This window comes from Malus domestica, chromosome 03 (assembly GCF_042453785.1).
Source record: "Malus domestica chromosome 03, GDT2T_hap1".
Taxonomy (NCBI): domain Eukaryota; kingdom Viridiplantae; phylum Streptophyta; class Magnoliopsida; order Rosales; family Rosaceae; genus Malus; species Malus domestica.
In genome coordinates, this window is record NC_091663.1 from 30,924,237 (window position 1) to 30,940,501 (window position 16,265).

Consider the following 16,265-nt stretch of genomic DNA (forward strand, 5'->3'; position numbering starts at 1 on the left):
AGTTTAAAGGTAATCAAAATTTTATTTTATTTTAAAAAGATTAAAAAAATAATTGGTTACTAAAATTTGATTTTACCCATCTTTTACAAATAGTTCGATTTTGGGAATTTTTCGGTTTGGTTTGAAATTATTGGTATTTTTTTCCAGCCCTAAAAATCATACTCTAAAAAAAGTTGTACTCTCTCACCATTCTCAATTAAATAACAAATATGAGGTCAGTAGGATGCACTTGTCAAAAAATAAAAGTAACATACACTTGTCAAATCATAATTTTGAAAAAAGACAAATAGTACTTAACTCAAGAACTCTCTAGAAAACAGCTCTTTAGTTTTTGTTTATTTCTTTATCAGAAGATGAAAATCGACTATTAAAGTAGAAAATTATAAGTTCTCAAAATTTTATTTTACCTTGTAAATCATCCTTTTACGTTATTTAATTTTTTTTTTCTTTTTGTTTTGGGGGTTTTTTGGCTGCCCAACCAACGTTCTAATAGCTACTTATGTTATTCGTCGTTACTGTTCATGAGATTTGAGTTTCGAACATCCTAGAGAAGAATTAGATATATCATCATATATACGAAAACTCAGTTTCCCCCGGCAATGTTCACCAGCAGTGAAAGGGCGATATTGCCCTCGGTTTCTTCTTTGCTCCGCGTACTGTTTCCTATTTTCTACAGTGCAAAGTCGGTTATGCCCTTCCCAACCACGCGTCTTTCATCGTTTGTTTCTCTGCTTCGGCCGCGTCTTTTTTGCTTTACCCTTCCTCTTCGTTTTTCACTTCATGAGTCTCTGATTTTCTCCCACTTCGTCAGCCTGTCGTTTGCTCTCAAATCCTTTCTTTTTCTTTCACAAAATTGTCTCAAAAGAGATCCAGCGTTTGCTTTTCTTTGGGATTTAGTTTCCAGTCTCTAATTTGTTTGGTTAGCAATAGAATAATCGAATGAGATTGATCTCAAGCTATGATTGAAAAACATGTACAATGCTATTTATCTATAATTTTCTGATTAGTGCTAAACATAATCACTGTCTTGTTTTTGTATATGCAGGATGAAAAAGAGATTATTTGCAAGCATCACACAAAGGCCATCATTTATTCCGTATGAAAACCACATGTTAATTCAGTTTTAATTGGTTTTTCATTTATTTAAAATAAAACATGTCAAATAATATATCCATATCTGCATTCACTCTGTCACAATGTTTGTTCTAGCGTCTATTTGTGTTTTTCAGGTTTTCCATTACACTACAATATCGGTATTTGATTTTCGTATTTGATGAACTGTTGACCTCCCATTGGTCAAATTGTCTAGGAGCTTCCATAGGACCTGCTCTGTGCTGTTCCTTCGTGGTAACCTCCATTGGGGATGAAAAAACTGCAGACCACAATGTAGCTTCCATAGGACCTCTGTACTATACAGAAACAACGAACTAAACGTATCTGATCCATTTTTGTATACCGTCTCCTTCTATTAACAATGTTATTATTCAATTTGATTAAACAATGCTTTAGTTATAGATCAAATTATTTTTCCAAAGATGGATCGGTATAAGATTTTCGATTAGAAACCAACATGATTACATTAGTGATAAGACTGAAACTATGCAATTACTATTTGCTAAATATATGAGGTTCCTAAAGAAAAATGCTATAGCATATTGTTAGCCTAGATTTATATTTCTTATTACTTTCGTGCAGTGTTTGATTCCTAACTTACCAGTTCTGAAAACAATTTTATACATACAAATTTAAAACATGATTAGTAAAGTATCAAAAGAAAGAAAAAGGATTTTGACTTGCTTTGAATTAAAATGAATGAAAAAAAAAAAAAAAAACTCTAAAAATGCTTTGAATTTGAAATGAGTAGGAGAGCCCGCATGGAGCGTTGATGTCATGCGCCACACGTGCCCGTGCGCCCAACATGCCAACACCGAGAGCTAAAAGAAAAATATTTGCTCGGTCAACGAGGCCTTTGACCCACCTACGGTAACGCGCGCACTCTCAAAATTCTCACTCGGTGGGGCCCATGTGGATAACAAAGCGCGGCGATGCGCGCTGGCGCGTTTCTGGTGAGGGCCACGCGGCGCGAGGACGATGGAAGGGCGGCTTTCCCTAACGGCGGTTATGACGGCGCTGTCGTCGCGTATCGTGCTGCCGCTTCTTTTGTGTTGGGGCGATAGACGGAAAGTTTGTGGCGGCGTTTGGGTTTTGGGTTTTGTTGGACTTTTTGGGCTTTGGAATGAAAATTGTCGGCATGGGCCCTTCTCTTTGCAGCGTGAGATGGATCGTTACTTTTTGAACTGGTCCCATCGGATCCGACGGTTGTTACAGTCTTTGGCTTTGTTGCGATGCTGCCATGTGTAGAGGTGGTTTTAACAGCTCTTGTGGTTGCGACGGGAACACGGTTGGTACATCACGTATTTTTATGTAAGTGATGAAAAGTTTTATTTTTTAAATTATTAAATTTTTAACACATATTATTTCATTTATATAATGACACGTAATGTACCATCCCATGTGACGATCACATTGAAAAATCTTTTATTGTGTTGTGCAGGCCACCGCAAGGGAAAGTTCTCCGTATATTGGACTGATTTTGAATCGAAAGAAACAAAAGTACTTGTGTGTCATTCTAGGAAAACAAGAATAATGATTATTTTTGTTTAACTTTTTGAAATCTTTTCCTTTAAATATTCGACAATTTTGGTGCGTAAAAATGTTACGGTGCTTCGGTATATCTTATACTTTATAGTTTTTAACTGTTAGACCTTATTTTTTGTATTTTTTTTATCGAGTTACGAATAAAACATATAGAATATAGAGTATTTCTTGGTTGAATAAAAACAAAAAATACTTTATAGTATATTAGAAAATTTCTTGGTGTAATTACGATCCAGTTTGCATTGGTTTCATTCCCAATCTTAGGCAAACCGATGAATTGTTAAGTACTAGTTTGGATTACTTAAGTTTTTCAAAAAGCAGGTTTTAAATTTTTTTTGGCTATTGTATGTATTCGGTATATGAAAAATAAGCTACTTTCTTTGAGGCAGCGGAAAAAGAAAGCTAGGTAGGAGGTACTTAGAAAATTCTAACTTTTCTCAAAGCATGCGGAGCGACAATACCACTTTAATGAATCTTTCTAAAATCCAATAGTACCCCAACAATTTTTGCAAATGACAATCGTCCTCTCGAGTTCACTGTACACTCCCTATCCAACAAACCCAGTGTCACGCCCTGGAAATCATTATTCCAAAACTATAAAAAATTAACTAATAAAATTTAAACGGAATCCTGTTTAAATAGGCCATCAAGTATTTTAAGGAGGAATTCCTCCTCAATCCTTGAGAGCGAGTCTCTTTTTTTTTTTTTTTTATAAATGAACAATACTTGACTATTAAAAAATGAGTAGGAACTTCTATTCAAAATTTCTCAAAATTGTTCGTTGTCAATCTATAGAACTTCGTGTTTATAATTAAATGCACACCTGTTAATGCTTCATTTGCAAGGGTAACTAACATGTTCCAAGGCTGCTCCCATATGAATGCTTAACAAAGAAACACACTTATCTTGAACACACTAATAATGTTTGATATCATTGCATCCCATTAATATGTTTGTCCAAAAATGATGATGTTGGAGGACATGTATGAAGCTAACTCTAATCTTCAAAAGAGCAGCACCCAAGGTATTTATATCACCGAAGTTCGGAGGGTTAGTAACTAAGGTATTTATGGACATTCACCAAAGTTCGGGGGTCAAATGACCCCCTGCCCCTCAATGCATCTGCCACTGTCTATGTATTTGCTACAATATATTAACTAAACGATCTTAGTTTTAATTTAATTTTTGCAGAGATGATATTTACAATGTGATTCATATGAACGGTTCTGATCATAAATATAAAGCTCCGTAATTTAAACATTAAAAATTTTGAATAGGAGTTCATACTCATATTTAAGTAGTTAAGTATTGTTCTTTATAAATCTAAGTATTGTTCATTAGAAAAACCAACATGCGTTTCAAGTTCCGACCGTTGGTAACCTTTTCCCGGGGAAATAACATCCAACGTGATTTCAGTTTAAAATTCCAAACCCAAACCAGAAACCATCACGCTCACTATCCGATTTCACACAAACCCGTCTCCTACCTTTCCAAATTTCACAACTTTCAGATCCCAACGGACCCAAAGCTCGAAACTTTCACTAAAAATTCCCTATTTTACTTTCTGGGTAGGAATAACACGATTTGTTTCGTCCACTCAGTTGCAGATTCTGAAGAAAATGCGGGCTTTCAATGAAGTCTACCAAGTGCTCGAGGAAATGCACAAGAGAGAGGGACTTATAAGGTGGAGGAAGCAATTGATGTGTTTTACAAGAGAAAAGAGTTTGGTCTCGAGCTTGATTTGGGTGCGTTTCAGAAGCTTATGCTGTGGTTATGCCGGTATAAGCATGTAGAAGCTGCGGAAACTTTGTTTAACGTGAAGGGGAAAGAGTTCGGGCAAGATATACAGACGTGGAATATTATTCTTAATGGATGGTGTGTGCGAGCGAGGTCAGGCGAAAAGGTTTTGGAAAGATATAATCGCGTCTGAATGCAAGCCAGATCAGTTTGCGTCTGGAACTTTTATAAATGCACTGACCAAGAAAGGAAAGTTGGGTACGGCACTCAAGTTTTTTGGAGCAATGTGGGATCAGGGTTGCAACCCAGACGTGGTGACATGCAATTGCATAATCGATGCTCTTTGTTTCAAGAAGAGGATTCCTCGTGCATTGGAAGTATTTCAGGAAATGAATGCCCGACGATGTCGCCCAAATGCAGCAACATACAACTCACTAATTAAACACCTATGCAAAGTACGGTGTATGGAGAAGGTTTACGAGCTTTTGGAAGAAATGGAACAGAGGAAGGGTAGTTGTCTGCCCAATGAAGTAACTACCAATTACTTCCTCAAGTCGTCGAAGAAACCAGAGGAAGTTCCTGGCCTGTTGGAGAGAATGCAGAAAAATGGATGCAACCTGACTGGTGACACATACAACTTGCTGTTGAAGTTGTATATGGAATGGGATTGTCAGGAAAGAGTGCGATATACGTGGGACGAGATGGCGAAAAATGGGTTGCGACCTGACCGGCGATCTTATACCATTATGATTCATGGGTTCCATGATAAGAGAAGGGTCAAGGAAACTTTGCGCTATTTCCGTGAGATGACATCAAAGGGGATGATACCAGAGCCAAGGACCGAACTATTGATGGATTCTATGAATGTCCAGTCGAAAAAGGAAGGTGGACAAGCAGTAAAGCAAGCAGAGGAAAATGACAGCTTGACATTAGGGCCTTTGTGGAACAATTCATAACCTGCTAGCAAATTAACCTGACCTGTACGGAGGTTTCTACGCTATTACATGGAATGATAAACGTTTAACGGATTGCAGGTTGCTATGCTATTACAATTGTGTGAAATTTTGTAGTGCTGTTTACTATTTTATTAGCTTTTCTTGTTTACATACTTATAGTAATCGATTAATTTATGTCGCATAGAGATATAGGGATGGGCATCAAACTAGACCTGGCATTCGTGTCGTGTTTTCCGTGTTCGTGTCGTTTTCGTGTCATACCCGATATCTTAACGGGTCGTGTCGTGTAACACCCGTTAAAATAAACGGGTAAAATGACCCGACCCGAAATCGACCCGATAATATTAACAGGTAATATGACCCGACCCGTTACCCGTTAAGGAAAATATATTTTAAACCAATAAATAATCAAATGAAAAACATAATACTAAATAAGTATATACATTCCATATTATCACATCCAAAACATAAAAACGCAATTTTTTTAAGTATATTTTCGCTTACCTAAAGTCTTTAATAGTTTTTTAATTAATGTAGAAGTGTAAAAAAATATAGAAAAAATATATAAACACTCGTAATGACAAGCTTTTTTCAACGATCCAACCGTCAAACTTATTTGTACACATTCCAAGATTGCATACGTAAAAAATTGTAAAAAAACAAACATTCAAATATTACGTAACGAAACAAAAGTTATCGACGATTATAAACGAAAAATCACAATTTAACGGTTATTTTAGCTCCGATTTTGATGATTTTTTTACAGATACACTCCTCGACCCTACAAGAATGTAATGAATAAATTTGATCTTTAATTTAAAGTATTTACACTAGTAGATACCACAAAAACTTATTTTATACTTAATAGAAATATAATATTAACTCTAAGTGTTTGTTTAATCTACTGTTTTGACGCAATATGCATTCTACGAAACTTTTTTCAACGATCCAACCGTCAAACTTATTTGTACACATTATGAGATCGCATACATAAAAAATCGTAAAAAAAAAAACATTCAGAGATTACGTAACGGAACAAAAGTTTTCGACGGTTATAAACGAAAAATCACAATTTAACGGTTATTTTAGCTCCGATTTTGATGATTTTTTACAGATACACTCCTCGACCCTATAAGAATGTAATGAATAAATTTGATCTTTAATTTAAAGTATTTACACTAATGGATACCACAAAATCCATTTTTATACTTAATAGAAGTATAATATTAACTTTAAGTGTTTGTTTAATCTACTATTTTGACGCAATATGCATTCTACAAAACTTTTTTTAACGGTCAAACCGTCAAATTTATTTGTACACATTCCAAGATTTCATACATAAAAAATCGTAAAAACAAACATTCAGAGATTACGTAACGGAACAAAAGGTATCAACGGTTATAAACAAAAAATCACAATTTAACGGTTATTTTAGCTCCGATTTTAATGATTTTTTACAGATACACTCCTCGACCCTATATGAATGTAATGAATGAACTTGATCTTTAATTTAAAGTATTTACACTAGTGGATACCACAAAAACTTATTTTATACTTAATAGAAGTATAATATTAATCTACCGTTTTGATGCAATATGCATTCTACGAAACTTTTTTCAACGATCCAACCGTCAAACTTATTTATACACATTCCAAGATTGCAAACGTAAAAAATTGTAAAAAACAAACATTCAGAGATTACATAACGGAACAAAAGTTTTCGACGGTTATAAACGAAAAATAACAATTTAACGGTTATTTTAGCTCCGATTTTGATGATTTTGTACATATACACTCCTCGACCCTATAAGAATGTAATGAATAAATTTGATCTTTAATTTAAAGTATTTACATTTTTTATATATGAGTGATTGTATATATATTTTTTTACATTTTTTACACTTCTACAATAATTATTATTAATTTTATTAATTTTTCCCTCAAATAAAAGACATTATTCATGAGGGTTTGAAGGATTTTAAAAATCTAAACGATAATATAAGTGTAACAATTATCTATTCGTGAAGGAATAATGATAAATCACGAGTGTTTATATATTCTTTCACATTTTTCATACTTGTATGCATGTCTTCTTAGTTCTTGCATATACAAATACTATACTAGTATATTTTAATTTTGGACAAGAATATGTTATGTAAAATTTATCCTAGTAATGATAATAAGGAACTCTCATAATAAAAATAAATAATGACTAAAACTTTTTTTTATTTTTTTTATAATTTATATAGAACAATAATACAAAACTATATATTTAATATAGAATATATTGTATATATTAATATGACTATTGTATTTTATAATAAATCTTTTAGTAATTAAACTTTAAAATTATTAAAATAATTTTTTTCTTAACGGGTCGAAACGGGTTACCCACGTGTTACCCGCGTGTATACCTGTTAAGAACCCGTTATTAACGGGTTCTTAACGGGTCACCCGATAGTGACCCGATAAGTTATCGTGTTGACCCGAAACCCGTTATTTTCGTGTCGTTTTCGTGTCGTGTCACCGTGTCGTGTCAAAAACTGCCAGGTCTACATCAAACCAACTGATGTGAATCATAATGGTGGGTTTGGTTTGATTTTGACCAAGAAAAATGTCAAACAAATTAAAAACCGAAACGATTTACTTTTAGTTTGGTTCAGTTTTGATACTTTTGAAACTGACCAAAAACCAAATTAAACCGACCGTGTATCTTTTAATTATTAATTTATTTATTTTACACGCGTCAACTTAGTATAGGTCGTACCATACACATATCACAAGTCTCAACATATTATAAGTTGTGATGACTTCTAACAATTAGGAGATATATATATGTACTTTATGCGTATATAATGTTGTAATTAATAAATCATTCGCTAGCATGAGATTTTATTTAATCAAAACTTAGTTCTATTTGACTTGGTGAACTTTTTATATTCCGAAAAACTCAATCTTTCAATCCAATTAGAATGGATGAGATGTGGGGAATGTTTAGAAGATTTAAACTCTTAAAATGTTGAACGTTTATTTATTTATGTATTGAATTGGCTAAAACCGACCAAACCCAACCGATTAACAGTGTTTTGATTTGTTTGGGTCGGTTTCAATGGTGTTATTGGTCAAAACTAAACTAAACCGAACCGTTGAATACTAGTTGGTTCGGTTATATGTTTTGTGCCAAACTGAATCAAAGTAATTTGCGCCCAGCGCTACCCAATACATATGGAGTAAACAAAACATTAATTAAATAAAAAAATTAGAGTAATGCTAGGGAGACTAAATTTGTGGACTAAATTTTGTAAACTAAATGACATGGAAGTTGTTGATTGAATTATTACTTAAACGCTGATAATCGTGCTCATTTCATATTGGTGACACATCATTTAGTTTGCAAATTTAGTCTATAAATTTAATCTCCCTAACATTACTAAAAAATTTAAGATATGCAGGTTGGCGGGTATGAGTTTGAAGGTACTATTCCCTGCGGAGGCGGGGGTAGGGAATCCCTGATTAAAAGACATGGTTATCGGAGGTGGGGATGAAGGGGCACCCCCGGCCGGCAAGCATTACCGAGTCTATAAAGCATTGTAATGTGTATCGTAAAGCCAGAAAAGTAATCAATATTACAAATTTACAATTTGATTTTTCTTTTCTCAAATTCCCTTTCTTCTTGAATTACAGTAAGAGATTGGCATCTCAAATTAACATTTTCGAACTGGAAATGAATACTGTAAAAATATACAATATGATCAGATCTCTTAAGCTCAGCCTATCTACGTTGCCTTGCCTATATGCGACGCCCGCCTGTGCGCAGTTGGTGGCTGGTGGCAGCAGTTAGACGCGCTCTAAAATCATCGTACTCATGCTCCTCAATCCTCCCTGAGTCCTCCACCAAGAAAACAGACTGAAATTTTTCATGGATTGTAATTTTGTTTGTAACCGGAAACTGCTTGGCCTTGAAAACTAGGGCTACCCTGAGGTACATTCGATCATGGAAGTCAATAGTATTTTGAAGATTGAATAGTTTTCAAGAAAATTCTGTTGCATTTCTGATGTTTTTCACTGATTTTAGTTTCATACTCTCATCAAAGTGAGCCTGTCAAAAAGCTCATTTTGAACTAACCACTTTTGAACGAGACATATATCGTCTTCTACATTGCAGTTTTGATCTGTTTAAAAAGCCAAGGTCTAACACCGAAATTTCATTTCAATCCTATTGGCGGCGTGCAAGGATAGTTTTGCTTTTGGTTGATCATATGCACTGTGTTTTTTCGCTTGGTTGAATAATTGAAAATTGAGATTATTTAGGAATAAACAATGAATGCTAAGATTACGCATTGAATTTCTGATGGTAGATCCATAATAAAAAAAGTGTTGTGATTGTTCCAAAAGAAATGAAACAAAAGATACGGTAAAGCTAGGACACTTGTTGTATGAGGTCTGCTTGGAAATTCATCCATTGCTGCCATAGAGCTGGTTTCAAGTAATGGGTACTGCCTAACCACTGCCAAAGGTGCTGCAGAAACTCATCAACTCAATCATTCCATTCAAGTAATGGGACCATCATACTGTTAAATATTGGCCAACCAAAACGGAGGTGGCAACATGGATTGATATGGTAGGAATAATGTATATAGAATTTTGACTTACAACAAAATGGCCACGCCACCAGTCGCCTTAGCTGCCAAAGTCTGTTGGGAGTGTCACGGGCTACAACACTTTTTAGTGCTCACACAACTTTCATTCTGTATGTATTTCTCGTTATTCATTCATGGATTTGATGGTTTTTCGTTGCTCATCAGAAAAGTGCATAATTTGATTAAATTTTTAGATTTGAGAAAGAAATTTAGAACCTTGATAGCAACCATTTTGAGCAGGAAGAAAGAGGACCGCCGAAGGGCTAAAATATTTAATTTGGCGACGTTGAGGAGCGCCTTGAACATGCAGTGATGAACATAGTGACAAGATCGTTCCAATAGAAAACCATAAAACAAAGTCGTCTTTAAATAATTGAAAAATGAGTGAGGCATGAGTGTAGTAACCCATAAAACAAAGAAAGAAAACCAAATAAACTCAAATAAAAATATTCTGAATAAAAAAGAATTAGATACAGTTCTCTCCCCTTCTGCTATCATCAAAACTGATTTGCGAAGTCTGAAGTGATCAAAAATCTAAATCTATACGTACGGTATTAGAATTATACGTTAGTGAGGCTGTAAATTGTCGAAAATCAGAGATGAAATCCTTGAGGCACATACGCATTTCCTCCATCCCTAATAGTTGTTGGTTTCAACTTTCAAGTGCTTAATATGGACTCGGATTCGATATGAAATAGACTCGTGAAACTATAAAAGGTTAAAACTAGATGCAAAGCCGTAATTGAATTAGAAGTTGAACAAGACATAAAAACTATAAAAGGTTAAAACTAGATGCAAAGCCGTAGAAACGAGAAATGAAGATGGAGAAGGAGGGTGGAATTCCATTGTCGCCTGAAGGGCCTAAAAAGAGCTAGAACAGGAGTTTAGTGGTCCTGTAATAGGGTTGGGTTGGAGTGCACCTGAGCAGTAGTGCAATGCTTAGGCACGAGAATCTCATAAAATGTTATTTCTAAAATAATCTATGTAAATAAAAGTTTAATATAAAATTGCAGTAGAAAGAACTGGGGATAAAGCCATAAGGAATTGAACTAGTTTTGGTGGGGTGCGCCAGCCCGAGCAATAGTGCAACGCTTGGGCGACACGCAAGAGTCCCAATAGCAAGCTATTGTAATGGACTCTCCCGCTAAAGAAATTAATTTAATATCGTGTGAACCATTGATCCACGTATCAGATATTAAACTGATAAGAACAGATACTACACTTGATCTTAGCCAAAAGGCCGAGAAAGGTATGCTTAGTAATGTTTCGTACAACCTCATTTATTCTGTCTCTTTGCTTAACCATTCTTGCTGTGGCCGGTGTGGGACTAAGATGTTTATGCCATGGGTCCTAAATAGGTATGCATCGCCCACATTTTTACTACAATGCATGCATGCATCCCTTTCCTAGCTAGGAGGTAAAAACCTTCACACGGACGTTTGAAACTTTGTCTTCTCAACCCTCATGTACATTCACAGAGGTAGAAGTTTACACATGTGTAGAAAGTTCATGTCTTCATTGCATGCGGTTAAAAAGGATTGTGTCTAAAACCCAACCTTACTACATTCAAGAGGGGTGTATTGTGATGACTATGTATTAAGTAAAGACTTTTATGGCTTTTAAAACTCTATGAAAATTCAATTATGACTTTTTGTGGGTTTACAAAAATTCAGGTGTATTCAAAATTTCATTTATTTTAAAAGATTTTAGAATTCATGGATTTTTATAGACTTGTGCTTTTATAGTAAGTTTTTTTTTTTGTCATAGCTAACTAATTCTCTCCCCCTAAAATTTTGATGGATTTTATTTTTCTCAATTCTCTGATGATATACTCCACCACCCATCATAATGCAATGAAGATCATTATCAGCACTTCCACCACCATGTCGCCACCACCACACATTGGATGCTCCTTGCTTGTGGAGTGGCATACCACATACCAAAAAAAAAAAGAAAAAAGGTGAGATAATGCCCCTCCCTAAATGGTTTGAGAATGGAACAACATATCACCATAACTACCACCTCTACCACCAACATCACCAGCCCATCAGCAACACCATCGCCTCATCCCTACTCCTTCACCAGCCCATCAGCAACACCATCGCCTCATCCCTACTCCTTCACCACCACATCACCACAATTAGCACTCCTACTATTACCTCCACCACCATAGACACCGGCTTTACTATCACCATTTTGCTGACAATGACCACGAGACACACTTTCACCACTACTATTGCCAGCACCTCATAAGACCACTTTGTCATGGTCATGATCACCATTTCAATAATGAAAACTTAAAAATAACAATGCTTATTAATAAATTGGTTATTAAAAAGTCCATGACAATCCACAAAATTCTAGCATTGAACTCTCTAGAATTTTACAAAAGTCTATCGTTTTACTTTATTTTCCACAAAAAATATATCATTAAAAGTCTGAAATTTTTAAGAAGCTTATAATAATCAGTAAAAGCCTACTAAATCCGTGAAAGTATAGTACTTCAAAAACTCAACAAAAGTCCATATAAATCTTGATACCCTACGGGCCTACACCCGTAAGTAGTCTTGAACCAACACGATCGATGGACGACATCTTAAACATTTCTATTGTCAAAATATACAGAAAGGAACATGGAATCACTTCCTTCAACTCCAATAAAACTGAAATCAATTCCGATCACCCCCCACTGAAATCCAACAATGACAAGGACAAGGATACTCCATGCTTTCCAACAGTCCTACTCCTTCCACTCTGGACTCTCCCTCCAGGTACGTCTACTCAAATTTACCAGAGCATGGTCAAGTGTCTTATGGAAGCAGTTGAAAAAGTGGGGTGTGTTATGGAATATTGGATGAAATGAGAATATATCCCACGGTTCAAATCTAGGCTTTGCCTCCATCCCAACATCAAATCTCTCATTTTTCTTAGCGAAAAAAGATCTCTCCAATTTGTTCACACGCTCTACGAAATCGCCAAATTCATAAACAACATTATATAGAATGTTGGGACCATGAACGATAGAGTTGCCAAATTCATACGTGCATGCAGCACTATGAACGAACAGGAGTAGAATAGTGAAATTGGATTAGCAAATGTTGACGCAACATGGTTGTGTTACAAAGAGTTTAGTCAGCTTCGATCGAGGCTGTAAATTGCCGAAATTCCGACCGTTACAGAGATGTAAACCCTTAGGGTTCTTATGCTTTTCCTCCACCACTTGAACTAGAATCACTGTAATTGAATCAGAAGTTTAACAGGGCATAAAACTGTAAAAATTGAAACTAGATTTGGTGGAGTGCGCCAGGCCGGAGTTGTGCCACACTTGGGCAGCAAGCTACCGCAGTGGACTCTCCTCCCTAAAAAATTAATTTAATATCATGTGAACCATTGATCCACGTATCAGATATTAAACTGATAAGAACAGATACTACACTTGATCTTAGCCAAAAGGCCGAGAAAGGTATGCTTAGCATTGAGCCGTAAAACCGTATTTATTCTGTCTTCGCTTTGCCCTTTCTTGCAGTGGCCGGTGTGGGATTAACATGTTACAAGTTGAGAAAATGGGGCTAACTTCCACGCTATTAGAAAAAGATGCTTACATTGTTAATACCAACGTTACTTCCACAATCATAAAAAATAAAAACAAAAATTGCTCACAATTCATTAGAATTATGCCATTCAAATTCTTTTGTTTCAGTTATAAGATTATCAAATTATTGTGCTCGCAGTGATGAGATTATCAAATTATTGTGTCTTACATGCTTGAATTTGAATTTTCTAATTCTTTTTTTTTTCAGCAAGAATTCTAATTCTTGGATTGTTCATTTTGTTTGTTCACTAATGTAATATTATATTTTCTGATGAAAAAAGGTCATTGAGGCGAACCCACAGGTAGTAAGGAAGTGGAGGACGATCCTTTTGATCTGGAACCTATCATTGCAGCTGTTTCGGTTGACCTCAAAAGGAAAAAGCGATCGTACCGGGAGGCGGTACAAACAGATTGCACTCAAGATGTGGAGGTGATAGCAACCAAATCAAGGAAGAGTTTTTCTATCGAGGCGGAGGAGACCAGCCACAAGGGGTCTCCCAATTCCCAATGAAGATAATTACGTGGAACTGTCAGGGTATCGGGGGTGACCTGACAGTTGACAATTTGTTGGAGCAAAATAGGCTTCACACCCCCGACATAGTGATCCTGCTTGAAACAAAAAACAAAAGCAGTCGCTATGGGTATCTAAAGAAGAGACTTGGTATGGAATTTCTGCACGCTGTAGAGCCTAAAGGAATTGGAGGGGGGCTTTGTGTATTCTGAAGGGATGGCTCGAAGATCCTCCTGGTGAAATCTACGGACCATATGATTGAGGTCAAGGTGTGGGACGACGATAATGAGTGTTACTGGAGATTATTTGGCATCTATGCTAGAACGGACGAAAAGAAGAGGCGTGACCAATGGAGAACCCTAGGCAATCGGATTGGGAGGGAAAGGGACCCCTGCCTCTTTATTGGGGATTTTAATGACATTTTGTGCAATGGCGAAAAAGATGGTGGCAACCACAGATCTGCGGCTAGCATGAGGGACTTCAGAGATTTTGTTGCCAATAATGAACTGCTGGACTTGGGTTATGAAGGGTATCCGTTTACCTGGAGAAACAACAGGGATTCACTACCTATCCAACAGAGACTCGACCGGGGTTTTGCGAGCCTGGGATGGCACGACCTGTACCCGGACACTAAAATCCTCCATGTCGCGCTGGAAGGCTCTGACCACTATCTCTTGCTGCTTACCACCAAGAAGTCTGAGGAGTGGAGGGGAAGAAGATTCACATATGATGCCAGATGGAGTAAATCTGACGACTGCCACAACCTGGTGGCTAGGGACTGGGCGGCCAACGTTTGGGGCTCTCACGCCTTCCGGCTTAGTGAAAAGTTAAAGATTGTTAGCCGGAGTCTCAAAAGATGGTACAGGGAAAACGGAAGAAACACCAAAAAAACAATTGACATGTTGAAAGGTGAGCTGAGGGGAGCCTATCAATCTAAACACTTTGCCTCGGAGGAAGTCCACATTAAAGAGAGACTTCTGCGGGAAGCGCATAAGGGGGAGGAGGCCTACTGGCGGGCCAAGTCTAGGGTTCAATGGCTAAATGACGGCGATAAGAATACGAAATTTTTCCACACACAAACGATGAAGCGCCGAAGATCTAATAAGATAAAGGGCCTGGAAGATCTGCAGGGGGTCTGGCGCTCGGATGCTGATGGGATTTGTTCGACTGCGGTGAACTATTTCAGTGATCTCTTTTAGTCTAGCAACCCGACTCAGATTGGAGAAATTACCTGTAGTGTGCAGACAAGGGTCTCCCACGAAGATAACTCTATGCTGACGGCTCCGGTCACAGAGGGAGAAATCAGGAGGCGGCTTTCCAAATCCCTCCCACAAGGGCCCCGGGGCCGGATGGGTTCTCTGGGAGTTTCTACCAGGATCATTAGGAGGTGGTGGGAGGGGATGTTATTAGCACTGTTAAAGCATTCTGGAAGTCGGGCAAGCTCCTAAAGAAACTAAACCACACCAACCTAGTTCTTATTCCTAAAGTTGCCTGCCCAAAAAACATGACGCAATACCGTCCCATTGCTTTATGTAATGTCATTTATAAGATTCTTGCTAAAGTGCTCACCAACAGACTGAAAAGAGTCATGCCTAAAGTGATTAGTGACAACCAGTCGGCCTTCGTAGCAGGGAAGTATATTCAAGATAATATTCTGGTTGTTCACGAGATCCTTCACTCTCTTATGCATCAGACTAAGGAGGACAGGGCGGGCATGGCTTTAAAGCTGGATATGGCTAAAGCCTACGACCGGGTTGAGTGGGGCTTTTTATTAATCATGATGGCCAAGTTGGGTTTTGATCCTGTTTTTTGTAGATGGATTAAGGAATGTGTCTCTTCTACCTCTTATAGCATATTGATGAACGGGACGCCTAAAGGCTACATCCTGCCGCAAAGGGGTTTGAGACAAGGAGACCTTTTGTCCCCTTACCTCTTTCTTCTGTGTACTGAAGGGCTATCTGCCCTTATCAGGAAGGGATTGGAAATGGGCACCCTTCACGGCGTAAAGGTGACCCCGAAAGGAATGCCTATTACGCACTTATTATTTGCGGACGATTCTGTTTTATTTTGTGAAGCTACCGTGGAGGAAGCGCGAGGAGTGAGGGAAATTTTGAACTCCTATGCTGTGGGCTCGGGTCAGGAAATCAACATGCTCAAAAGCTCCATTTTTT

General features: G+C 37.0%; 1 protein-coding gene, 2 non-coding genes and 1 pseudogene across 3 annotated transcripts; 2 read left to right on the forward strand and 2 right to left on the reverse strand.

Annotated features, from left to right (window-relative positions):
• Window positions 1-4,079: 4,079 nt before the first annotated feature.
• LOC103419047 (putative pentatricopeptide repeat-containing protein At3g15200) lies at window positions 4,080-5,461 on the forward strand (annotated as a pseudogene).
• Window positions 5,462-11,049: 5,588 nt separating this feature from the next.
• LOC114824254 (U2 spliceosomal RNA) lies at window positions 11,050-11,244 on the reverse strand. The gene has a single exon (XR_003772393.2). It is a non-coding gene; the product is annotated as a U2 spliceosomal RNA (small nuclear RNA).
• A 2,020-nt stretch (window positions 11,245-13,264) lies between these two features.
• On the reverse strand, window positions 13,265-13,458 carry LOC114824257 (U2 spliceosomal RNA). Its single transcript, XR_003772396.2, has one exon. It is a non-coding gene; the product is annotated as a U2 spliceosomal RNA (small nuclear RNA).
• Window positions 13,459-14,348: 890 nt separating this feature from the next.
• LOC139194799 (uncharacterized) lies at window positions 14,349-15,293 on the forward strand. Its single transcript, XM_070819717.1, has one exon. It carries the CDS (start codon window positions 14,349-14,351, stop codon window positions 15,291-15,293), a length of 945 nt encoding a protein of 314 aa, XP_070675818.1.
• The last annotated feature ends 972 nt before the right edge of the window (window positions 15,294-16,265 follow it).